General features: G+C 40.2%; 1 protein-coding gene across 1 annotated transcript in view; it reads right to left on the bottom strand.

Moving 5' to 3' along the window:
• Window positions 1-2,947: 2,947 nt before the first annotated feature.
• Window positions 2,948-26,575, bottom strand: part of LOC148063631 (uncharacterized) — a 45,895-nt gene continuing 22,267 nt past the window's right edge. Inside the window, exons 13-22 of the mRNA XM_087811784.1 lie at window positions 12,407-12,582; window positions 12,253-12,333; window positions 11,987-12,165; window positions 11,782-11,911; window positions 11,479-11,701; window positions 11,227-11,342; window positions 10,995-11,152; window positions 10,149-10,201; window positions 9,597-10,063; window positions 2,948-2,971 (exon numbers count right to left, since the gene is read on the bottom strand). Coding sequence (XP_087667910.1) covers window positions 2,948-2,971; window positions 9,597-10,063; window positions 10,149-10,201; window positions 10,995-11,152; window positions 11,227-11,342; window positions 11,479-11,701; window positions 11,782-11,911; window positions 11,987-12,165; window positions 12,253-12,333; window positions 12,407-12,582 — 1,607 coding nt within the window. The remainder of the gene's footprint in view (window positions 2,972-9,596; window positions 10,064-10,148; window positions 10,202-10,994; window positions 11,153-11,226; window positions 11,343-11,478; window positions 11,702-11,781; window positions 11,912-11,986; window positions 12,166-12,252; window positions 12,334-12,406; window positions 12,583-26,575) is intronic.

Here is a 26,575-nt window from a genome sequence, read left to right as displayed (position 1 = left end):
AAGAACTGCCCAGAACTCCAGACCTGCTTGACATGAAACCTTTCTCTCTGTGGTTCCTGCCAAATGATTTCAAATGTGAAGTAAGTGAGTAATATTTGTAAGCATATTGTCAGGTAGTAACTCAATTACACTCCAAACCAGCAGAGGGCGAACATGTGCAAAGGACTCTGGTGGGACCAACATCCTGGCCTGTGTTGCCAGTAGGAAAAAATTCACCTGCGCACCCACCAGAATGGCCTAAATGTTTGGACTGAGCCCAGTCAGTCTCTCTCACCTGCTCCTCAAAACAGGACATGACCACAGCTCCTGATCACCACGAAGATGCAACTGGTAGGAAAGAAACTACTTTTAATGAGGATTATGTTTGCTACTGAGTGCGAATAATTGATTAAGATACTTTTGTTTAAGCTAATTTAAGGTTGCATTATGTTTTTTGTTTACACTTAAAACTGATTGTTAAAGCATGTACTTAAATAATTTTGAAAGCTTTGTTGGAAAGCCAGTTATATTAACATTTTATTTAACAAATTGTGAAAGAGAATCGAGTTGTCCTTTGCATCCTTCGACAAGTGGTCTAGCCGTTTTCCAGTTTAGCCATAGTTGTGGTCCGAACACACACAGAACTTGACACATAGTGAACACAAACTTGTAAACCTACAGCACATCCCATCATGGAAATAATCTAAAATGCAATTCTATGTTCTTTTCTCGGTGAGATGGAGTGCTGCATATCAGGTGCTGGACTAACCATCGGAGGTGGAATGGGTCAACACATGTCAAAAGCAGGTGAGATGGTTACATCATACACACTTTGGTCATTAAAATAGTCATGTTTGGTAAAAATGATAAATACATTTCTGTGGCAGGACGCACTGACATGCTGACACTTATGGCCAAGGTTTTCTGGCTTCTGTTGTTGGAAACACTTGGTCGTGCCCGTCAAGGTGGTAGGTAACAGACTGAAGAGTCTTTTTCAATAGATTTTACACTTCAAATCTTCGGTATCATACGACTTCATTAATACAATGTTTTCCAGGTTCTGTTGACTTTCGGACAAAGAGGATTCGACATTGTTATGGCAGTAAGGAGACAGCAGGAAGTGAAAGATTCTTGAGAAAGAGATGAACCACCTCTGGAAGTCCCTGTCAAGTCGTTGTGATTCCCTGAAAGAGTTGTCTCGAATGGCAACGTTACAGCAAGGTAAGAGTTTATTTAGCAAGTGAAGAACAGAAATAGTCCAAGTACAGCTGATCATTCTTATTGTCTTATTCTTTTAAGATGCACCATGGGCTTGACTGGTTAGGCTTTGAAGGATCTTCAGAGCATTATAAGAGCAGCAGCAAGTCAGCATGACGTCACTCGGACCAGAAACTACTACTCGCAAGTCTTCGCTGAGGATGAGACCATCAACGTCATGCAGATTGACTCTGATGGTTATTAGTGACATTTGTGACGATCTGTGAACAATTGTTTGATATGAAACCAGTAATGAAGCACAATTTGATGTCATTTTGAATAACGTCCCATAGTATTCATCATCAGTGCAGGTAATGTATTGTGAAAATGACTATTGGTGATTTAAAAGTTGTAAAAAGGTCTCCGTTCACCCAAGTTTGAGATCGACACTGAGTTCAACATGAACAATATTCAGGCAAAGCAGACACCATATGTTAATGAATCATGAATGAATGAACGCTTTATCTCGAACATGTTACATAAGAAAGTAAACTTAAGACAAACAAACAAAACCAATGACATTAGTCAAACAATTATAGTCAAAACAATAATATTTACCCAACATGTCCAAAGTAAGAAGGATGAAGCATAAGCTCGTCTATACATACCCCTTCACTACTCAATTATTAACCATCAACACCAAAAGTACATAATACAAAATACAAACATAAACAAACAAACATTCATCAAAACGCAGTGGAGATATTTAAGATAAATAGAGATAAACCACTGCTTTCTTGAAATCACCACACTTACAATAACTTACATAATTTTGTCATTCCATGTGATATGGGTAAGCAGTAAAAATTGATTTAATTCATCAGTAATCATCATTGTTTTAAATAGCAACTGAAGAGCTATTTGTAAATTACACTCAAACTATGAAATAGAAGACGGCACGTCTAAAAGCTTTGTGAGACCTACAGTACATGTTTGAACTTTAAAATATACATATTTATGTTATTGATAGGTGACTCAAGACTGCTGTTATACTATCAGAAAACTACACACACCAACAACAAAAACTGAATGACTAACAGGGTTCATTAAATGATTTATTTGTTTGTAGTGGCCTGTGCTACATCAAAGGGTTAATTCTCTAACTTCAAGAGGCATGAGGGCCCTTGTAAAGCTGATATTTATATGACACATTCAGATGGTCTCCTACTATCCTGTGAGAAGTTTGGTGTCAATGAGTCCAAAAATGAGGGCGAGGTTGTCATTCTTCTGTCAAGATGGTCTCGGAGTGTTACAGAATGACCAGACCTGACCTCTTGGAATGGACTTAGGCAACTTTTTTTCTACTTGGACCTCAGAGCTGATATTTGGATATGTTATTCTAGACTCCATTCTTAGTTGAACTGTGGTGGTTTGATGTTGCTATGAACTTCCTGTACCCCATGGTATCATGGGAAACTTGGAGAAATCTGGACTTTGAAGCTCTATAAATCGACCATTGTTTATTTAAATGATCTGAAACTTTTAGAGGTTCTTCATGTTCCATTTGTACACGTAGGTTTTCAATGGCGTTTTTCTAGGTGCTTCCTGAAGCTACTTCCGGTTTGGGAGGAGTTATCATTATTGTTCCACCAGCATATGATTTTAGAGGTGTCAGAGGTCACACAGACCAGGTTTCATATATCTGAGGGTCACATAAGTCAAATAAGAGCAAAAGAGCAACAGTCATGAAAAACACGTTTTTGTCCCCGGTTCATTCCCAGCGGCCCCTGAGGGTCTAAAAATGAGCATGATAGTTCACACTAGCCTCAATATCAAGCCTCTGTTAATTATTGATTAGCTGCAAGCAGTACATGTAATTGATTACTAACGTATGATTATAGATGTAATTATTCCAATAGTAGTAAACTTTTAACTTTTGACACTGGATAAGCTATTAACTCCAATATGAATATTGTACATGAGCTGCTTTTTATCACTCTGTCATAATAAAAGATATGAACTGTTATCATAAAAACTTTTTAAGCATTCATTGGTATCAATTATAGGCATCTCTGAAGTTACAACTGCATTGATCATGTTGGGATGATTACTATAGGAGCATTATTCAAAATGACATCAAATGGTGCTTTATTACAGGTTTCATATCAAACAATTGTTCACAGATCGTCACAAATGTCATGAGTAACCATCAGAGTGAATCTGCACGATGTTGATGGTCTCGTCCTCAGCGAAGACTTGTGTGTAATAGTTTCTGGTCCGAGTCATGGTTCGAGTGACTTCACGCTGACTTGCTGCTGCTCCTCAAATGCTCTGAAGATCCTTCAAAGCCTCGCCAGTCAAGCCCATGGTGCATCTTAAAAGAATAAGACAATAAGAATGAGCAGCTGCACATACACTATTTCTGTTCTTCACTTGCTAAACAAACTCTTACCTTGCTGTGACGCTGCCATGCGAGACAACTCTTTCAGGGAATCAGAACGACTTGACAGAGACCAGTGTTGGTTCATCTCTTTCTCAAGAATCTTTCACTTCCTGCTGTCTCCTTACTGCCATAACAACGTTGAATCCTCTTTGTCCGAAAGTCAACAGAACCTGGAAAACATTCTATTAATGAAGTTGTATGATTCTGATCATTTGAAGTCTAAAATCTATTGAAAAAGACTATTTAGTCTGGTACCTACCACCTTGACGGGCACGACCGTGTTTCCAACAACAGAAGCCAGAAAACCTTGACCATAAGCGTCAGCATGTCAGTGCGTCCTGCCACAGAAATGTATTGATCATTATTACCAAACATGACTATTTTAATGACCAAAGTGTGTATGATGTAACCATCTCACCTGCTTTTGACATGTTGACCCCTTCCACCTCCCATGGTTAGTCCAGCACCTGATATGCAGCACTCCATCTCACCTAGAAAAGAACATAGAATTGCATTTTAGATTATTTCCATGATGGGATGTGCTGTAGGTTTACAAGTTTGTGTTCACTATGTTACAAATATTACTCACTGACTTCACATTTGAAATCATTTGGCAGGAACCACAGAGAGAAAGGTTTCATGTCAAGCAGGTCTGGAGTTCTGGGCATTTCTTGCAGGTCACTTCCATGCACAAACAAAACAAAAACATAATAGTGCTCCCTTTTAAATATAATAAATCAATAAATACAAGCAAGTATACTTGATCATTCAGAGATAAGCTCTCCGTGTTTCCTTCATCCATTGTTTGATGGTGTTTCCATCAGGTTTACCTCTTTATGCTGGAATTTAAAATACTTTTCATTATTATTTTATATATATTATTGCATTTAAAGAAAACAACAACAGATCAAATCCCTCATCCAAAAGGGTTAAAATAAACGTATACTTATATACTTAAATACGATAAATATGTTATCTGTATTAATATGCGGAAGTGATAAATGAAATCAATATCTTGAATATTAATAAAATAAATCGCCTACCATGACATACGAATATAGGAAACTTTTTATTGGAATATAAATATATTTTCGTTCTTCAAAATAACAAACAAAATACGTGTGTGAGTTACATTATAATTTAAAAAGCTAAGTTTTAGTGAACTAGCTCTCGTGTTAACGCACCACAGAAAGTTACATTACACGCAATGAAACCTTATTTCTGAGTCTTAAAGCAATAATTATATCTTACCTCAATAGACGAGTGACGCGCACCTGGTTCCGTCAAGTTACTGCACAAACGTGAGCACAAAATGCTATCGATCTTTGTCAACAATGTGACGTCAACATCAGGAGGTTGGCGGAAGTTGCGTGTGCGGCAGTTGGAAAACTTTTTAGCTGACGCTAAATTTAAACTAAACTTAACTCGGTCTTTATACAAGCACACATCTACAATTGTATTCATGGCGCTTTTAAACAAACAAGCACAATATCTCATTTTATTCCTGTGGTGTCACGTCACCGCTGGAGGATCAGTTCATTAGCGTGTGTGACATCACCTCTGCAGGATCGCGATTAATGTTGACAAACGTCACATAGATCGCTCATAATCGCAGCTAAATAAAAAGAAAAAATATGTCCATAAACGCAATCTTAAAGAAAGGTTATATTTTCATAGGAAAGTGCTCCGGATTATAAAGAGGATCAAGCGAAATAACACAGACTTATTTTACTCATTCATAAAACAATGTCAACATTATGGAGTTAAAATATACAATATAGTCACTTTTACAGGACCTTTTAAGCATGTATTAATCCGCGAGAGCCTCTTGACTTCCGCGATGCGTGAACAATCCAAGCTTCAAAAAATACAAATTAAGCATTTTTTACCGATTTATGTTCATCTCCTTAAAGTGGATCGAGGTCTTTAAGCACAATCGGGGTTAGAATCGCACTGTTGACATTAAACATTTCAAGTGCGCTTCATAGTTTTAGAATTACGGTAGCCAAATGACAACAGCGACACGTCACGTCACGTTACCATGGCAACGACGAGTTAGGCGACGCCTCAAATGTAACCCGGGTCGTTTGAATCTGACGTCAGGGGGTGCTCTGTATATTATTGGGTGACCAGGGTAGGCGAATACCGACGTTTTTGTCCCCCCTGTTACGTTACCTTAGGGACGCCAGGGGGACATTGCACGGCGTAGGACGGTATGACGCCTTGGGTGTGAGGACGTGTTTTTCTGCCCCTTTCACACCTTGGGTCGTGGATCAAAAGAACGAAGCAGGGACACATCTGTGGGGGGGGGGGGCTAGGCGACAGGAGCATTTGCATGATTGGAAAAGGAAGCAAAGTGTGAGGAGCTCTCCACAGGAGATCATGACACAGAGTTTGAGGGAACCAATAGGGCGATAGGGGGAGGACCTCTCGGCCCGCAAATTTGCCTTAAATATAGTGATGTTATAATTGTTCGGAACCGACTTTCCCGGAGCTATTGACCTGTAGAGCTGCTGGCAAAGAGCGTGTCCGATCGATCGTAAAAGTTTGTACCTTTGTTTGACTTGAAGCGGCGAATAAACAACCCATTACACTCTGCATTGACCTCTTTTCTCCATTAACCCCTTGACGCCTGAATTTATTTGCAATTGTTCAAAGATAATTTTTTTTTACTGTAGAACATAGAATTATTGTAAAATTGGGTATGTCGCAAATTAGCGACAACAGGCATTAGAGGATCAAAATATAATAAAAACACATTTCCCATCTTAAGCATGAAATTTTATTTTTTAATGCCAACATATACATTACAGTGGTAAGAAAACAACAATAAAAAAAAAGTGACTCAGGTCTTCCTCAGAAGCGTCACCTGACGTGCTGCAGACGTGTCACTAATAAGCTGGTCGTTTCTGGTCCCACTGTGTGTTCTCTGGTGCAAGGAATCCCCAGGTGTGCAGGTGCACTGAGTAAACCTAGATATGCAGTACCTGAATATTCAACAACAACAACAACTAATACTATAACAACAACTTCTATAACAACGATAACTGAGCTGTTTCAATTGTGGGGTGCCTTACTCATGAAACTCCCTGAAGCAATTGTTATTTTTGTTCAGGCACAAGTGAACATTGCACTTAGAACACTTGAAAACAAGGTCAGTTTTCCTTTCAAAGACATCAAAGGAATGCACCAGCCCTTTTGTGTCACAAAGCACAAATATTTTATATCCTCATTTATGTGTCTTCTTGGGGACATATTGTTTTAAACTTGATTTTCCTTTGAAAGGAACCATTTGCTCGTCAACACGGAGCATTTGCTCTTGTAGAACAGCCTGAAATTTGGGAAGAAGTGCATCAATCAGTGGCCTTATTTTGAAAAGTCCGTCATTGTTTGGTGCCATGTTGTCATTGAAATGGATGTAAGGTTTTATTTCATCTCACTCTAGTCTGTCTTTTTGTTCAGGAGTAGCTACACTAGGAAGCTCATCATCCTCTTCAGCAGTGAAGCTTTCCTCACTGCTGTCACCTGGTGTTTTAAAAAAAAACACCATTGAAAAGTGCAGACTATTCTATTTAGGTTAGGTTAGGTAGAACTTTACACAACCTGCTCTCAAAGCGACGTCCTCAAATATGTGGCTTACAACACAAAAGCTGAAAGTCTGTACAATACAATATTGTAGCATTATTACTGCTATTTTCACCACCTTGTGCAGGTATGTGTTCCTCATCAACCTCTCCACTCTCACTGAGACAGATGTCCTTACTCTCAGCTGGTGGAACTCTGGTTTCTACAGGAGTTCGCTTACCATAAAACATTCCTGAGGAAAAATAAACGTCAATAATTTAATTCATAGAACATGCTACATGATAACAGATTGTTACAAGAATTGTTTTTTCTATAGAAAGCATCTGAATATATTAGTGTGTACTGCGCCATTGCGCATCTGGCCATACTGATTAATTTAGCCCTTATGGACGAATGTCGCGAATTCGCGACAAACCGAAAACTTGAAATATCTTCAAAAATTACGTTCAAAACTACTTTATTTTACTTTTCCTAGTTCCACAGACAAACAATAAGCAGACGTGTATTTTTTTTTTACGGTAACTTACCTCAAACAAGACGATCCTTTCGCGCTTCCAACTTTGAATGGGTTGCGCAACACCAGGAAGAAAACACGATCGTAAACCAGACGTGGTTTTAAATGTTATTGGTCCTACAAGAAACTAGTGATTGCAAAACGTTCCTAGGTTCCTATCAAAGAGGCATGAACCAACATTAGGGAAACTCGCGCACGATCTCTGGCGCATTCTTAATGCGGTATGTCGCGAATTCGCGATACTCGGCGTTAAGGGGTTAAGCAAAGTATTAAGACCCAGAGGTGATGTCGTGTTGGAGCAACGGAAACGGACTCCAGTTTTAACCGTTTTAGTCTGTTCCAAGCTTGCCTTGAAAACAGTGTGTCAGTCTGGAGTGAAATGTTGATTGTGAATGTGTATTCAAACGTTTAAGCTCTTACATGAAGCTAGTAATTTATACTTTATATTTTGATTATCTTTTAGCATTAATTTAAGTATGGCGCATAGTGTATAATATTTTTTAATGTAACAAATTCAAAAGCTAAAAATGCCTTTTCAACCCAATAGAAGTTTTACAGGAGTTGTCCGTAAAACTACTTTTACATATAACTTCATTAATATAATTATCCAAGAAAGCCGTTTTTACCCTTCTTGTAAAAAAAACAAAAAGCACTGACACACTAGACTATATATTTTACTGAGCACTGAGGGAATTGATTCCTTAAATTTGGTTATGGCACTTTCACACAGAAAGCTCCTGATTTCTGTCTCACTCCCGACAGAGTGCTCCTGCTCTATAGAGCATATCATTTAAGATAAAATCAAAGATTTTTAATTGATGGTAAAAAAAAAAGAGCTGCATTCTGAGGAGGGACAATAACATTTGTAATGTCAAGTCCGTATGCTAGGACAGGATCTAATGTGTTCTTAAAGCAGTGAGTCGGTTCATGTACATACCGAGAGAAACCAAATGACTCCAGGATAGAATTGAACGTGGTCAAGAACTCGGGTATGACATTTGCACTCTTGACAACACCATACCTACTGCTCTGTGGCACAAACTCAATCGTCCACAGATACAAAATCCATCCATCCATTCATTGATTCATCTATTCATCCATCCATGCATCCAATATACCTAAACAATTCCACCTCTGCTCTCTGCTTTAGAGAAGCAACTTATTTTGAGATTGAATAATTAAGACAAAAACATCTTACGCATCATATGGCCCTGCCATGAAAAATATAACTTCAAAGAAAGTGGTTTTAAAATATTTTTGATTAAAGTTACTTTTATTGCACAAAAAAGAAAGGAAGATGTTTGAAAGGATTTTTTTTTCAAGAAACCAACCAGGGTTTACACAATAAATGAAACGATCATTTTTTTTTTTGAAATATTTTTTTTTACATTTAATTGAATCTTTAAACACATCAGAAAAATAACATCAAATCAATAATGAATTCTTCAAAACAGTATTTAAAACAATCTTAGTCACTTAAATATCTACAAAGGCATAACATCATATCAGTAGAAGAAATAAAACATCAACATTTTTTTTTTTGTTGCTGTCATAAGATCGACAGTGTAATGAAATTATGATTTTATTTCAGAAGATTTAAGTAATCTCACTAAGCAGACCATTGACATGAGTCAACCCGTGTCTCTCCTGGTGGTGCTACATTAAATTACTGACCAGCAACGACATCCTCTGACAACACTAAACAACCTTCAACCAGCTCCACCACATACACTAAGACATTGAATAATGGTTATTAATTTAAATGTCACACTACACACTACCAGGTTCACCCGTGCCTAAAACTGACAATGCATGGTCGAGGTCTGGATTTTACACATGAGTGGAAACGTTATCTTCATTTTCTTGATTGTTATCTACTTGCTCCTTGCTGTTGGTGCATGCTTGACAACTATGGTTTGCAACGGCTCTTGGTGGTTTGTTCTTGCATGGAAAACCAATGTGGCCTTTGCAAAAGTTCCAAATAAGAAGTCCATATAAAGAACAAACCACCAGCACCAATCCAATCTGCTGAGACAGGAAAGCGTAATCGTATTGCTGGGGTTGACTCTCTACCGTCTTTTCTGCAATGGTGACATTGTACTGGGCAACTGTGGTTTTGTATTCAGCATCTTTGGAGCTCATCACAGACAGACAGCGGTAGTGACCAGTGTCAAACTTTGAGACCTCCAGGATGAGCAGTCCATCTTGTTGCTCCATACGGTGAGGTGAAGAGACCAGTGGGGAGTTATCTTTCTCCCACCTCATCATTGCCAGCTTTGATTCCAGAAAGCAGAGAAGTTTTAAATACCCAGGAGTAGTAAGAGATTTCCTTTCAGTTTGAGGTTCTATGAAAGACACAAGTCAACATTTTAGCTGTTCTTATATTCATTATGTTGGAGGCGATTTTTGTCAGGAGTGTGATTCACTCACCAGTCTTTGGACACAGAGAAGCGTTGCCTTCTTTCACACTCTGGAGCAGTTCTCTGAAGAAAAACATATTTTTTGTTTTTATCTCACAATAACCATGTGTGCTGTGATCCACCTTGGACGGACGGACGGACGGACGGACGGACGGACGGACGGACGGACGGACGGACGGACGGACGGACGGACGGACGGACGGACGGACGGACGGACGGACGGACGGACGGACGGACGGACGGACGGACGGACGGACGGACGGACAGACAGACAGACAGACAGACAGACAGACAGATAGATAGATAGATAGATAGATAGATAGATAGATAGATAGATAGATAGATAGATAGATAGATAGATAGAACTTTATTGAAATTGTTTTTCCAATCTATATCTCTATCTTATCTAATAGCCCAAGGAATGAACGAGTCCCTGAGTCCATTAGTTTTGCATGTGAGAAGGAGCATTTGTGCACTCCATCTGCTTCTTTGCTCATGATGACAGAGTTTGTCCAGTAGTTGTCTCTCAGCAACTGTCACCAGTGAGTCCAGCTTCATGCCAACAACAGAGCCAGCCCTTCTGATCAACCAGTCCAACCTGTTGACACTCCTCTTGGACCCATTCCCACCCCAACAAACCACAGCATAGAACAGGACACTGGCCACCACAGACTGGTAGAACATGCAGAGGAGCTTCCTGCAGATGTTAAATGATCGGAGCCTCCTCAGAAAGTACAGTCTACTCTGAACTTTTTTATACACATTGTCTCTGTTGCAGGACCAGTCCACTTTACTGTCCAGCCATACACCGAGGTACTTATAGTTGTCAACTACTACGACAACTACAGATACTCACCTCTGTGTAGCAAAAAGAGCAGAACATTTGCCAGCAGCGTGGTCCCAGCCACAGTAAGGGTCTCTGGCAAGAACACAGTCCATGCAAGACAAAGATCTTCCACAGCAGGACAAGGACATTTGTACTACTCCAGAGTCTGACCCTGCGTAGATCTGACGCTGCACATGAGAGAAAAATACTTTTTTCAGGGATTCAATTCAACATGAAGCGCAACACTATGCCATGACATTACTGTGACGTTGGAGAACTTGAGAATCTTGATGGGCTCTGAGGTCTTAAAGACTTGAACTTCCTCTATGATGAACATCTCTCCATCATAGTTCACAGCTTTCACGATGGTTCCTTTCTCTTTCATGTCAGAAAACATACAGTTGTTTTTATGTTTGAAGTAAATACTTATTACCATATTCTAACAGATTTTCATCATTTGTTTTATATTTGCACGTTATTATTTTCTAATCAAGAGACAATGACAAAAACGTACTTGTGCCGATGAACATCATGTGATGTTTGTCTCCATCTGCGGTCTGAACTTGGTCAATGATGATGTTTGTGAATTCTCCTCCTACTTTCAACATCAACGCTTTTCCTCCCAGTGGCTCAACGGCCTCCATCATTGTGGGAAAATGTATTGTTGTTTCAACTATGTTTGCAGAGAGTTCTCTACTATCATTGAATCCAGCTTTCCGTGCTGCATTATCTATGCACTGCAAGAAGATGAGCAGAAGCAGGATTTCATTAGATGTGTGGAATATATTTTAAACAAACTTTAACATAGCAAACCTACTGAGCCAGGTTGAAGAACTTGTAGTGGATCTTTGTTGGGCATCCATCCATCAGAATACCTTCTCAGGGATGTTCCTTCTGAAAACACTCTGCTGATGTCTGTCACACTGTAGACACACACTGCTGAGCAACTGCGTAGAAAAAATGTAGAAAGATGGATTAACTTTGAGAAGAAACAGATTCAAACTTGGATGAAAGATACACACGTCTGTGATGTGAAGACAGCAAAGAACAAACATGACTTCCAGTCTTGTTGGGGGTCACACCAGCGGAATGTGTCCTGGATTATAGAAGTCCCTTTGCAACCTGGAACTGGACATTCTAGTCTGGCGTTAACAAATGATGTCCAACTGTCCCGAAAATCAGAAGGACCTCCACGGTCTCCCTAAAAATCACCAGCATTTATATTATGTTAACACGAGGAAGACAAAATGGCACTCTCTCTCACTCATCAAATGTTTTTTGTTTTCACCTTGCAGACTCGAGCTACTCGGCTAACAAGCATAGTTTTATAGTCATACTCCACAGCTTTCTCACTGAAGAACAAGTCCTCCTGAAAGATTATATCACTTGAGAATGTTGAAGAGCACAGAGGCAGAATGATTAAAGTACAGTAGTTTTCTTACTGAGTCATTTTTCTTTTTGATGTCATTGAGGTCAAGGGCGTACACCGTCCCACTGGCACCCACCATCAGCAGGCCTAGGTCCTCCCTCAGCAGCATGGTGGAGTAGTCCAACATTCCCTCCTCATGAAATGTGCGATTATTGTCATCTTGGTAGAAGATAAATGATGAATAAACCACTGGACTAATGTATCATTAATGATGAATAAACTACTGGACTAATGCATCATTAATGATGAATAAACTACTGGACTAATGTATCATTAATGATGAATAAACTACTGGACTAATGCATCATTAATGATGAATAAACTACTGGACTAATGTATCATTAATGATGAATAAGCTACTGGACTAATGTATCATTAATGATGAATAAACCGCTGGAATAATTCATCAAGAAAAAAGTAATGAGTGTGACTTACTGTCATAAGGCACAAATCTGCGAGGGACAGGGTCCAGTGGTGAGGCCAAGGCCGGCAGCAGAAGTCCGAAGAAACTGAACTGTAGAATCATTATTACTTTTCTCCTTCAAGCAAATGTCTAAATAGCTTGTGTCGTTGTGTCCCTGAGCAAGACACTTCACCCTGATTGCTCCTGATGGTGAACTTGGCGCAAGTGTGCATGCCTACTCACATCAGTATGTGTGAATGGTTGAATTTCCCCTCGCGGGACTAATAAGGGATTCTAAAAAAAAAAAAAAAGCTGTTGTTAGCTATCTGTCTATATATGAGGGTAAGTTTAAAAGATAACAAAGGCTTTCAAGACTAAAAAGCTGTGACATAACAAAAGGCATAAAAGGTCAAAGACAGTGACTGCATTGATCTGTTTTTTCCCCCAAAAAAATTACTTCCATCAAAAAAAAAATATTTTCAATTCAAAATTGTTTTTTTCAAACTGCTTTGTTTGACTATAGTTTTTGTGTAGGGCAATATTATGGGTAGGACGTTTCTGTCTTAATCTATGTCACCATTAACTTCCACTCTTTACTTCACTTTTTTAATTTTTTTTAATAAAAGTAGTTAACATAAACAAACGTGTCTTTCTGCCTTCATTGATCAATAACCAGCAGCAACACACACAAAAACAAGAGAGATTCATGAAACAACGGGCAAATATTAAGATAAATATACATATGATAAAGTCAATCTTATCTAATCTATAATGTATTTTAGGCAATACAGTATCATATATGCTCATTTTTCATAGTAATACTTTCGGGTATTCCTTACATGGTCGTGTTTGACATGATAAAAATTCTTTCTATATGTGTAATGTGTAAGGATATCTTACTGTAACACTGATGGATATTATTATGAATCATGATATAAATCAGTCAGTTTCTGTTAATAAAAATCATAAATGGACAGAATCTTTACTTGCAATAAAACTGTTTAACTAGGGTTTTCAATTCAATTTCAATTCAATTATATTTAAAGTGTCTTATCATAACAAAGTTATCTCAAGACAATTTACAATTGAATTAAGACTAAAGTGGAGAAAGGAAAAACAAATCCCAGCAATTCAACAATGAGTAAATCACATCGTGCTATTGGCGAGGAAAAACTTCGTTTTAGAAGGCAGAAACCTCCAGCAGAACCAGACTCATTGTTGATGGCCTCCTGCTATGACCGGCTGGGAGGAAGGATGGGGTGAAAACAGATTGGACGGAGAAGAGTGAGGGAGGATACGGTGAGAGACAAAACGGGGAAGAGTATAGGAGAGTCCATGGAAGTGCTGAAGGGGCTGGAGGGGCTGGAGAGAACTCTGGATCCGATGACGTGGTGGAGGTCCTGGATCAGCAGCAGCTCTGGAGTTGGGGCCCTGGGGCTCCGGGAGAGAAATAAAAAGTGGGGGTTTAAACTGCAGAGGTGATGAATGTAATGCAGAAAAGGAAGGATATACAGAGCTCGGTCTGAGTCAGTCCTAATTATAGGCTTTATCAAAAAGTAAGGTTTTAAGATTGTTTTTAAACATAGAGAGGGTGTCTGCCCTCCGGACTGGAGCCGGTATTGGTTCCACAGCACACAGGCTTGAAAACTGAGTTGCTACGAATCTACATTAAGAGATTTGTGGTATAACTAATATATCTAAGTATAAGGATCGTAAGGTCCTAGAGCAGGGGTGCCCAATACGTTGATCGCGATCTACCGGTCGATGGCGAAGCTGTTGCTTATAGATCGCGTGTTATATTATAGTATGTTTCTTTTTTTGTTTTTTAAAGTATGCAAACGGTAGTGAACTAAAGTTTGGAGCTTATTGTAATTGTGTTGATCTATGTATTTTGAGGTTTATGCACTTTTACGACCACAATTGTAAGCGGAATGCTAAGCGTGCTAGCAATGGTCAATACAAGCGATCTATTTACATGTTTCTTTGTTGTTGTTTTCTAAAACGATGAAAACGGTACAGATAGTTTGGAGCTTATTGTGATGTAAATTATTGTGTATGCATTTTTTAAGACTGCATTTACAAGCTAACAATGATCAACATAAGCCCTCCATTTACCTGTTTGTTTTGTTTTTCTAAAAGAATGAAAAAAAGCATATTGTAGCTGTGTTTATCAATCGTTAATAGGTTTACCGTCCCACTTACATAAACCTGAAGTTATTTGAACTTATTTTGAGTAGCTTTTACTCAAACTATTCTTTTTGAATGCTCATTTCTGGATTTTCCGCCTCAGACTGGTTCTCTTTCAGTGTACTGCAGAACCAACTTCAACTTGCCCATACTAAGGTTATGGTTCAACGTGGAGACTGAGCTACAGCAGGATTTTCTCCAAGTGTTTGTTTTATTAAAATGTTTGTAATTTAACATTTGTATTTATTGTACCAATATGAATGTAAATATGTATTTAGGAATGACAACACTAGAAATCGTAAAAACAAATCTTGTATTTGACCAAACAATCTGACACACTTAACATGCAGAACCAAAATAAAATGCAACAACCAACAACAATAGTGCTTAAACAAAGTAATGCTTAAATATATAGAAGAACAAACACTCAAAAAAAGAAAGTCCATCTACATTTTGTCTTTTTTTTCTAAGACAGAATTTTTTGTTGCTCTTCATGCCTCCTTTGCTGCCTCCTCCAAGTACCGTAAGAGTGTTGCAGGGCTTGAAGCTGGGAGACCGGTGACAGAATCCGGACGTGCTGGGACCTGGGGCGAGTGGTTGGTGTCGGAGCTCCCGACATGCTGAACCCGGTTCGGGCCATTCTGCATCATCCTGGAGAACATGGCAACAGTAACATTATAATCCAGACATTCAAAAAATCTGGAAATTATCAATTGTGTTGCTTTTATGAGTGATGTGTGGTAAACGGTTAAGACAAGTGTTGTCTTCACAAATACACATGATTTACACAAATTTCACTTAAATTAAATACACAAACAATAGCATCTTCACTGTTACGCTTAAAAGTTTATTAACATTAAATATCGTTGAAAACAATGCTTGATTAGCGTCGAATTAAACATCGTTTTTTATATGCAAGAAATAATACTTTTCATATTAAATACACAAACAATAGCATCTTCACTGTTTCTCTTAAAAGTGTGTTAACATGAAATATCGTTTAAAGCAATGCTTAATTAGTGTCAAATTAAACATTGTTTTTATATGCAAGAAACAATACTTTTCACATGAAATACACAAACAACTAACGTCTTCACTGTTAAAAGTTAACAACTTAGAAAGTTAATTAGCATGAAATATTGTCGAAATATTGCATACTCAAGAGTTTACGAACAAACAATTGCTAACGATAGCATCTTCACCGTGTTTTTATATTTTATCAACATGGAATATCAGCAAAAACAATGCTTTCAAATTAAATTTATGAAGACACACTTGTTTTAAAGCGAGAATACTTACATTTGTGTACTGAATTCCTCGGCATGGTTCCCTCTCCGTCAGCACTCTGTTTTGAAGTGTGCCTCCGACATCACTACCTCTTGAAGGAAGACCTGGCACTACGTTGAACACTTACACTACGCGTAAAGTAGAATCGGGAATCCACTACACCTCGCGGACACGCGCAAACGTAGTGTTAGGGGTGAGTGGTAGGGCTCAAACTGAGAATCGGAATTGGGCCTTAATGAAGGATATGTTTATACTGGAAGGCTTCTCTATATCTATTGTAATGAACTATATTCAATGGAAACCGTCTTTGAGAGCTAATCAACTCCTCAGGATCTGTGTCAACATTCCTCCACGTTAATACAACACCATACCAGGTGGGATAAGCATTTCACAACCTTGCCTGAGTAATCACAGCAGGAAGGGTGATAGTTCAAGGCAATAAGTTCCATTAGCCCGAGATCCCAAAGCAAGAAGGGTAAGAAGTTTGGCAAATGGTCAAGCTGAACCTTCAGTGACCCAGGTCAACAACACTTCATGCAAGACTCTGACCAACAAGAATCAGATAAGAGGAACTGTATGGCTTCCTGCAGATGCAGAGTCTGTGAAAATGCTATTCACCACTGAAACCATTAACAGATGTCTTCACAGGCCAAATGTGTGTGTGTGTGTGTGTCTTGACCAAGAAACACGTGTTACACAAATTGATGCCACAGACCTCCCCATGTCCAGAAAATTAGTAAAAACAATAGGATTCTCGGGAACAACACAAATCCTTGAAATTACTGATCCAGTGAGACTTGCCACAAATAATGACGAAGTCCGTATACCAATTTTGGTGTCGGACCAAACACCCATAAACCTATTGGGAAGAGACGCGCTGTGCAAATTAAAAATCAAGATTTGGTGCACGCCTCAAGGTGTATACATTGATCACAGAGGAGTGGACCATCAAATGTTTCAAAATCAAATCGAATGCGCGAAAGTGTACTGGCTGGGTGATATCTTGGGGCCGGTGGCCGAGACACTCAAAACCTGGGAACTGTACATCAAAGCTCAGATTCCAAAAGCGACCAAACCTATGACAGATAACACTGCACGATATATTACGATCCGTCATGTAGCAACATCTTGGAAGTAAGGTGGGATCAAGAGACTAGGGGTAAAACAGTGGAAATAAAAACAGACAACATTATCATTGGAAGACAAGGGGCAGCCCTGAGTGTTGAAAATAATGATTTCTTCAGACAATGGCTAATGACAGCAAAACCACAGGTTGTTACTATACCTATAACAACACAGAAGAAAAAGGAGGTGGTCAAGACTAAAAAACATACTGCTTAAAGAAATGTTGACACAGATCCCGGACCACTTGTGGTCAAAGCATGACACAGACGTTGGTCTGGTTAAATCAGCCAGCCCAGTATAAAACGGTTAAAACTAAGTCGGTTTCCGTCGCTCCAACACGACGTCACGTCCGGGTCTTAATACTTTGCTTTATGGAGAAAAGCGGTCAATGCAGAGTGTAGCGGGTCATTATTTGCCGCTTCAAGTCAAACAAAGATACAAACTTTTACGATCGATCGGACACGCTCTTTGCCGGCAGCTCTACAGGTCAATAGCTCTGGGAAAGAAGGTCTTGAACAATAATAACGTTACTATATTTAAGGCAAATTTGCGGGCTTAGAGGTCCTCCCCCTATCGCCCTATTGGTTCCCTCAAATTCCCTGTTTCACGATCTCCTGTGGAGAGCTCCTCCAGCTTTGCTTCCTTTTCCAATCATGCAAATGCTCTTCGGTGGAGGTAACTGTCTCCTAGCCCCCCCCTCACGGGTGTGTCCCTGCTTCGTGCTTTTGATCCACGACCCAAGGTGTGAAAAGGGCAGAAAAACATGTTTAAATAACCGTTGTCTTGACTCTACGTCTGTTCCAAGCTTGCCCCGAAAACAGTGTGTCAGTCTGGAGTGAAATGTTGACTGTGAATGTGTATTCAAACGTCAAAGCTCCTAGATGAAGCCAGTAACCTATACTTTATATTTTGATTATCTTTTAGCATTAATTTTAGTTTGGCACATACATATAGTGTATAATGATTTCCAATCAAAAGTACAAACAGCGTTGAAACAAACATTAAGCTACCAACGCGACCGCAGTATCCGCTAAAAACAGAAGCAGAAGAGGGAGTTCAGAACACAATTGAGGGACTTGTGAAAGCAGGAGTGTTAGTTGAGACGCATAGTCCGTGCAACACACCAATTTTTCCGGTCCTAAAAGCCGACAGCTCCAAATACCGACTGGTTCATGATCTTCGAGCAGTAAATGATGTTGTGGAAGACTGGCCAGCAGAAGTACCAAATCCACACACTCTTCTTACAGATGTGCCGGCTGATGCTAAGTTTTTTACTGTGATCGATCTTTGTGCTGCATTTTTCAGTATTCCTTTGTCAGAAGACTCGCAACATTTTTTCTCATTCACTTCTAGGAGAAAGCAGTACAGCTACACTCGCCTCCCACAGGGGTTTAAACGCAGCCCACACGTGTTCAACCAAGTCCTGCGACAAGATTTAGAAGGAACACTTGAAGACTGCCACAGAGACTCCATTAAAGTACTGCAAAAATTAGCAGAAGGAGGTCACAAAGTGTCACAAAAGAAATTGCAATACTGTCAAGCACAAGTTGAATACTTAGGCAGAATAATTGCACATGGAACAGTCACGATCACACAGACACAATTAGAAGGTGTAAGTAAGGCACCCCGACCAAGAACAGTCGGACAGATGATGACGTTTCTTGGAATGACTGGGTTTAACTCAGAGTAGATTGAAGATTATGCAAGGAAAACTGCACCACTAAGAGAGTTAATAAAAGAAGCAGGAACAACAATGCTAAAGGAACCACTGCAATGGACAAATGAAGACAAAGAGGCGTTCGAAGAAATCAAACAAGAGATGCAGAGAGCACCCTCTCTAGCAACTCTAGACTATGACAAACCATTTTTACTGTATGTATCAAACAGACACAACATGTACGCGTCAGCAGTTCTGATGCAAGAAACATGCAGTGGAAGACAAAAACAACCAATCGCATACTACAGCACGAAACTAGACAATGTGGCACAAGGGTGGCCACCATGCTATCAAGGGTTAGCTGCACTACATTATGCCTATGAAAAAGCATCCACAATTACAATGGGTTATCGAGTAACAATCTACACACATCACACAATTATTGAAATGATAAACCAAAGAAAGTTTGTGGTAACACAAGCGAGATGTTTACAGTTCATGCTACTGTTGACATATCCAGACATAACAATTAAAAAATGCACCACAACAAACCCAGCAGATGCTATACCGTTTGAGTTTGAGGGAGAACCACACGAGTGCATTGCAGAAACGTTGAAATACACAAGACTAAGACCAGACCCTGAGTCTATCCCTCTAGTGAATGCAGAGGATGTGTATTTTGTTGATGGGTCATGTTTCAGAGATTATCGCGGCAATCATGCAGGATATGCGGTGGTAAGACAGCAAGGAGATCATGCAAAAGCAGAGAAATGTGACCAACCATGTTCAGCCCAGTTGGCAGAATTGAGAGCCTTGACAGAAGCATGCAAACTGGCAAAAGGAAAAGTGGCTAACATATTTATGGATTCAGCTTATGTGAGGGATCAATACATTTTTACCTTACCTTACCTTTACCTGTTTGGAGCGGTGTGGAAGCAAAGGGGCTTCAAGAAAATGGATGGAAGTCCAATTCAGCTTGGGGAACAAATAAACGAGTCGATGTCGTTACCTGCCAAGCTGGCTATTGTGAAATGTCAAGCACACAGGAAAGGGACTGATGTCGTGATACAAGGCAACAATGCAGCAGATGAGGCAGCTAAAGAAGCATCAAAGTGTGACGTGGCGATTTTGGCGCCGATGATAGTATTTGATCCAGTGGCTACACCTGAAGACGTAATCTTGATCCAGCAGAATGCCAATGTGGCTGAGAAGACGTTGTGGAGAAAGAGAGGAGCAAGAGAGGATGACAAGGGACTATGGCGGTCACATGAAGGAATATTGGTGGCTCCGGCAGCATTTTTGACAATTTTTATCTCAGAAGCTCACAATGCAGATCATTGCTCGAGGGGGGAAGTGATGAGAATATTGAGACAACAAGGATATTTGTCACCTTACATGCAAGCGACAGTGGAAGAGGTCTTGAATCAATGTGACATATGTGCACAGAATAATGTGCGGAAAAACATCAGTGCACTAGTTGGACACGTTCCAGTACCGGAAGGTCCGTTCAAACATCTTGTCCTCGACTATGTAGACATGATCAAAACAGTTCAGAAAAAACGATACATGCTCGTCGTGATTGATAGATTCAGCCGGTGGGACGAAGCAACCCCGTCAAAAGATTTAGGTGCCGAAACGGTGATCAAATTTTTGACAAGAGAAATCATTCCGCGATTTGGTATTCCTTCCGAGATAAGTTCCGATAACGGATCTACGTTTGTGCAGAAAGTCGCAAAAGGCATTTTGCAGCAGTTAAGAATAAAACAACGTTTGGGTGCTGTCACCCTCAGAGTCAAGGATTGGTTGAGAGGATAAATGGAACACTTAAAGCAAAACTAAACAAGATCTGTGCAAGCACAAAACTTAACTGGGTTGACGCATTGCCATTGGCATTAATGAATGAGTTATCGCATGCAAACTCACAGAATCACACACCTGACACCACATGAGATGCTGACAGGAAGACCTATGCCTGCACCACACCTCAGGGGCCCATACAAGGGTCCATCACTCGAACAACTGCAAAAAGAAATGAAAGACTATATCCCACAATTAACAATCATCCACAAGATGATTTACCTTCAGGAGAAAACAAGACAACCTGAAGTGACGGGGACCAAGAGTCTGGTGATCCCAGGAGATCTGGTCTACATAAAGGTCTTCCGGCGGAAGTGGCACGAGCCGAGCCAAGACGAGAGGGCCCATACACAGTGGTCCGAGCCACACCAACCGCAGTCCAAGTCGAAAGCAGCAAAACTTGGTTTCATCTGAGCCATTGCATCAAGGCTCACACACCAAAGACCAATGACAACAGCAATAATCAGGGCAGTTCAATCAGTAGAAAATGAAAATGCTGGTGACGCATCTTCTTGTGGTGACAATCTGTCTCATTTGGTTATTGCCAGGGAACGAGCTTGCGACGACGCGAAAGACAACCTCGGGTCCGACGGGAGGAGCCTCCAGTGCGACACCCAACCAGCCAATCCAGAAGAAGAATGAAAGAAGCACCTCAGATAAGTACGATTCAAACAAGCCTGTTAATGGTAATATCATGGTTCGAGCATTCAAACATAAAGTCAACACTTTTAGCAACCCCAGTATGGTATGAGAATCCCACGAAATTAGACCAGAGTTGTGAAAAAATAACAATGACTAACCCAATGCCATTATTCATGGTAACACAAACTAAAGCGATTGCGGACAGTTATTGGATGTTTGGAGATTTTTCTCAACGCATTGCCACCTTACTGGGTGGGATTATGTGCACTAGTTCGACTCAGAATATCTGCAAAGGTTGTGTATGGTGGAATAAACGATGCATTAAAAATAACTGGCCAAGTAGATACTTTAACAAGACAGAAAAGGGAAGTTGATGAGAACACACTTCCAGAAACATATATGAACTGGGCGTAATCACCACAGGGTGTTCCACAAGAATTCAAAGCACAAGACGAGACAAGAGCAGGGCTCGAGTCAATAATACCGTGGGTCCAGATTAATAAAAATGTCGATTGGATCTACTACAATGTATAAAGATATACTGACTTCGCGCATGAGGCACACAAATTTCTTGGCGAACAATTACATGAGACTAGCATTATGACAAGACAGAATAGAGAATTGTTAGATTGGATTCTAGCAGAAAAGGGAGGAGTTTCAAAAATGTTTGGGGAAGAGTGTTGTACATACATTCCATTCCATTTTTTCTGATTAACGCTCGCCTTGTCATGACAGTTCCCCTTGTGAATTTAGCCTCAGCACAAATCTCTTTGAGCTGGTACAGCTGCAGCAGCCATAGTTTCTCAGACACCGTCTCTGCCAGCTCCTCCAGATCCATTGCGTTTGCCGTGACCACGCCCCCCTCTGCTGTCAATCAAAAGTATTGCACGTGCTCTTCACTGTGCTGCGATAATCATCCCAGCGGTGCCTCCAAAATATGTTGCACACTTAGAACTATAAAGTAGATTCCAGGCGTGCATTGGTTTCTATGATTTTATTCCTCTGTAAACAGAAAGACACAAGCACTTGACTCGGCTGCTTCGCACATGCTCGCTGTCCATCAAATGAATCTAGAGCCGAACGGACCAATATTTAAGTTTACACATATTATCAAATCTTCCATTCTCAGTCTCACCATAAAGATTCACTCACAATATTCTCACACATGCGCACATACAATACATACTTCTTATTTAAATACAATAACTTGTCTCGGGTAATGCACAAACTCAGACACCTCTTGTCACTCTAGCACACAAACAACTATCACACTTTCCGCGTATCACTGACATATTACATATTCGCTTCACTCTTAACTTTCTAGTACATTCACCCACCTGTAAACAGAAACACACAAGCACTTGACTCGGCTGCTTCGCACATGCTCGCTTTCCATCGAATGAATCAAGAGCCAAACGGACATGGTTTATTAATTACATTATTAGTTTAAACTTGCTCTATGCTACCAGTGCAGCTCTAGTTCCCTGCCAAGAGCTTATGATAACAACATCACTGTGGCGAGGAACAAATTCCTCTAGTAAGTAAGTAAGTTAGTAATTAATATTTGTAGAGCGCTTTTCCAGACCAGGGTCACAAAGGGCTTTAACAATCAAAACAATACCCAATAAAATATATACTTAATGAATTCGTCTTGAGATGTTTCTTGAAGGAGTTACCAGAGAGGAAGATCGTTCCAAAGTTTAGGAGCAACAGCCTGGAAGGATTTCTCTCCTCTGGTCCTGAACCAAATGCAAGGAACTATCAGCAGATTCTGATTCACAGACCTTAGAGCCTGAGGCAGAAACCTTGAAAGGACCAGGCTCCCGGCAGGCAGTCTCCTTCACAACTGATCAGGCTGAATACAAATGTATATAATACAAAGGTAAACAGATTCAAGTGGGGGGAGAAGATACAGAAGAGAGTAAGGGGGGAGAGAAGGTGAAGTGTGTGTGAGTGTGTGTGCGTTGGTGTTTGCACGTGTGTGAAAGTTTGCGCAGAGACCCAGAAGCCCCAACTGTACACGCCCCCAACCAAGCCTGTGAGCCCATGTCTAGCCCGGCAGGATCCCGGCGCGGGTGCCCCAGCAGCGGTGGGAGCCCGCGGGAGTCCCTGGCTGCGTCCAGCAACAAAAAGAACAAACTGACATGCAGACATGCAGAGAGTCACAGCCACAACTGCAGCGGGCATCCGTCCCAAGACCCGCCCACCCATGGCCCCCCATCATGGACAAGGTGGAAGGCCACCCAGGCCAGAGGGCCATCCAGCAAGCTGGAGGTCTTTGAAGCACAGGTTGGTGGAAGTTCAAGTTGTCATGAAGTGCACACATATTGACAATATGCATGCTGAGTTCTTATTGATAAACCCATGCAGTTGACAAGCTAAAATGTTGACTTGTGTCTTTCATAGAACCTCAAACTGAGAAGAAATCTCTTACTGCTCCTGGAAATTTAAATCTTCTCTGCTCTCTGGAATCAAAGCTGCTAACGATGAGGTGGGAGAAAGATAACTCCCCACTGGTCTCTTCACCTCATCGTCTGGAGCAACAAGATGGACTGCTCATCCTGAAGGTCTCAAAGTCTGACACTGGTCCCTACCGCTGTCTGTCTGTGATGAGCTCCAAAGATGCTGAATACAAAACCTCATTTGCCCAGTACAATGTCACCATTGAAGGCGATTACTCTCTCCTGTCTCAGCAGATTGGGTTGGTGTTTTTTTCTTTCTGTGGGCTTCTTATTTGGAACTTTTACAAAGGCCAATTGGTTTTCCATGCAAGAACAAAAAGCCAAGAGCCGCCATAGACCAGAGTGATCAAGTTTGCACCAACAGCAAGAAGCAAGTGATTAACAAACAAGAAAATGAACCTGGTAGTGTGTGGGGTGACATTTAGATAAATTACCATTAGTGTATGTGTTGGAGCTGGTTAAAGGTTGGTTGGTGTTGTCAAAGGGTGTCTTTGCTGGTCAGTAATTTAATAAAGCACTCCCCCTGGTGGTTCAAACTAGTATCGTGCTTCTTTGAATCCACAAATAAGCGTTTTAATTACAGCACGATATATATAACCAATGTGGGTAAAGCAAAGCAGCAGCGGGTTCTTAGAGGGCAAGTGCTCCAGACACTTCAAGAACAGTAGCCCTGTAACACACAGAACTCTGATCGCGTCGCAATTCAACACCCAAGGGGTTTCTGTAATAAAATTTGCTACCTTATATGTGCTGGATGGATTGCAGGTGAGCCGAAAGAGACGCCGCGAAAGCCTACCTGCCGACAGACCCAAGCAGGAGTGACGGATGCCAGGAATCAACGGGACCCAGCAAGAGAACAAGTGGGCGTTTCCCACCTGCTTTTAAAAACTCACCTTGATGTGGTGATTGGCTAGGAGATCTAATAAGCTCAGAACAAATTCATCATCTGCTTTTTGTTGCCCAAACATGCTGGCCTTGAGACGTTGCCGCCATCGCCGCAGTCATGTTTTAGATACACTGGATGACGCCAGCTCACTTATGGTTTGGTTGAGGTAAAGTTGATGATGTACCACTTTTAAAGGACTTTTAATGGACATTTTAAGGATTCACAGTACATTTGTTGTGTGATTTGGTTTCTTTATTTGTATTGTCCATTTTATATAAGTTTGCCTTATTTTTATGATTAGTCTAGTCTCTGTGTGAATGATCGTTTGTATTTGTGCTGAGGTGGTGGTCCTGGGTGGCAGTTCCTGTTTCCTGTGTTGTGCACCCCCTGTCTGTGTGTTTGATAGTCACGTGTGCTAGGTGACTCGCTGGTATTCTTTCCACTGTTATGCCAGCCAGGTGAACCTCCCCAACCAACGGTAAGACTCGGCACTAAGAAGGTCCCTCCCAAGATTGAGCATCTTATTATATATATTATTGAAATTTTATTAATATTAATTAAAGTTTTTTGTTGAAAATGGAACCACAACCTCTGCCTCACTAGTCACTGAATCTACGTGCATTTATTAATATTAAACTATTTCCTTGGGCGCAATTCCCAAGATGGCATTGTCTGGTATTTCTTTGAATCTAAATGACCATTTTCTCACCTAGTCATGCCACACATCGAAAAACATAATTTTAATTTATAGCCGAGAATGTATTGTCTCATTGAGTCTCAAAAAAACATTGATTTTATGAAATGTAACCGGGTGGTTATTTTCATTTGGAAAATTAAATGGTTTGTATTTTTTTTTTTTTTTTAAGTTTGCCTGCCTGTGTATTCCCTTGTATTCATGCTGTAATTTATCCTGACTCATGAAATCAGGAGCAGCGACGTCAATTTTTTTTTTTTTCTTGACTAATGATTTGGTTATTTTTCCAGGGATGAGCATAAAATATGTCCTGCCTTGCCTCTTTATTTACCTTGCTTCTTTATGTTTAGTTTGGTTCGCCTCACAGCTTTATTTATATCTTCGTTGTTCTGTTCGCCACTAAGTTGTTTAGGTAGTTTTATTTTGTTTATTCCACTTTTGTAGGTGTGAGCTACAGTTTTGCAAATTAAATCTTGTGTTATTTGTTAATAGTTGCTGTGGTTCTTCTGGTCGTGTTTAACCCTTGTTGTAGTATTTCCCCAACAGTGACTTAGTTTTCGATTGAAGTAGTGCCTATGATGTTTATTTCTGTCACGTCAATGTGTTGGTTTTGTTCTGATTACTAATGTGTTATTGTTTTTTTCTGTATTATAATTTCTAACTGTGTGCTTTGACTTTAATGTGTGTGTGCAAGCCTAAGTTTGTTATGTCGTTGTCAGTTATGATTATTTTTAGCCTACTTCTGTCGTAAATGATTCACTGCTTGTTTTGATCTCACTGTTGTGATAACCCAATAAACATAATTTATATTTTTCTGGTACTTGTTTTGGGGCCTGTATTCATTTTCCGGATGTTCTTACGAGGAGGGTTGATGTAGTGAATCATTAAGTGCAAATCCTAAGGTGGCGTTGTTGGACACCGATCCCGGTTATTTAAACTGGCCACAAGTGGGAGTTAAAGTCCACCGTTACTCCCCTTGCCA

The sequence above is a fragment of the Callionymus lyra genome, chromosome 16 (genome assembly GCF_982586985.1).
Source record: "Callionymus lyra chromosome 16, fCalLyr1.hap1.1, whole genome shotgun sequence".
Lineage (NCBI taxonomy): Eukaryota > Metazoa > Chordata > Actinopteri > Syngnathiformes > Callionymidae > Callionymus > Callionymus lyra.
The sequence above is the reverse complement of the archived record's forward strand: the minus strand, read 5'-3'. Positions and strand labels throughout refer to the sequence as shown.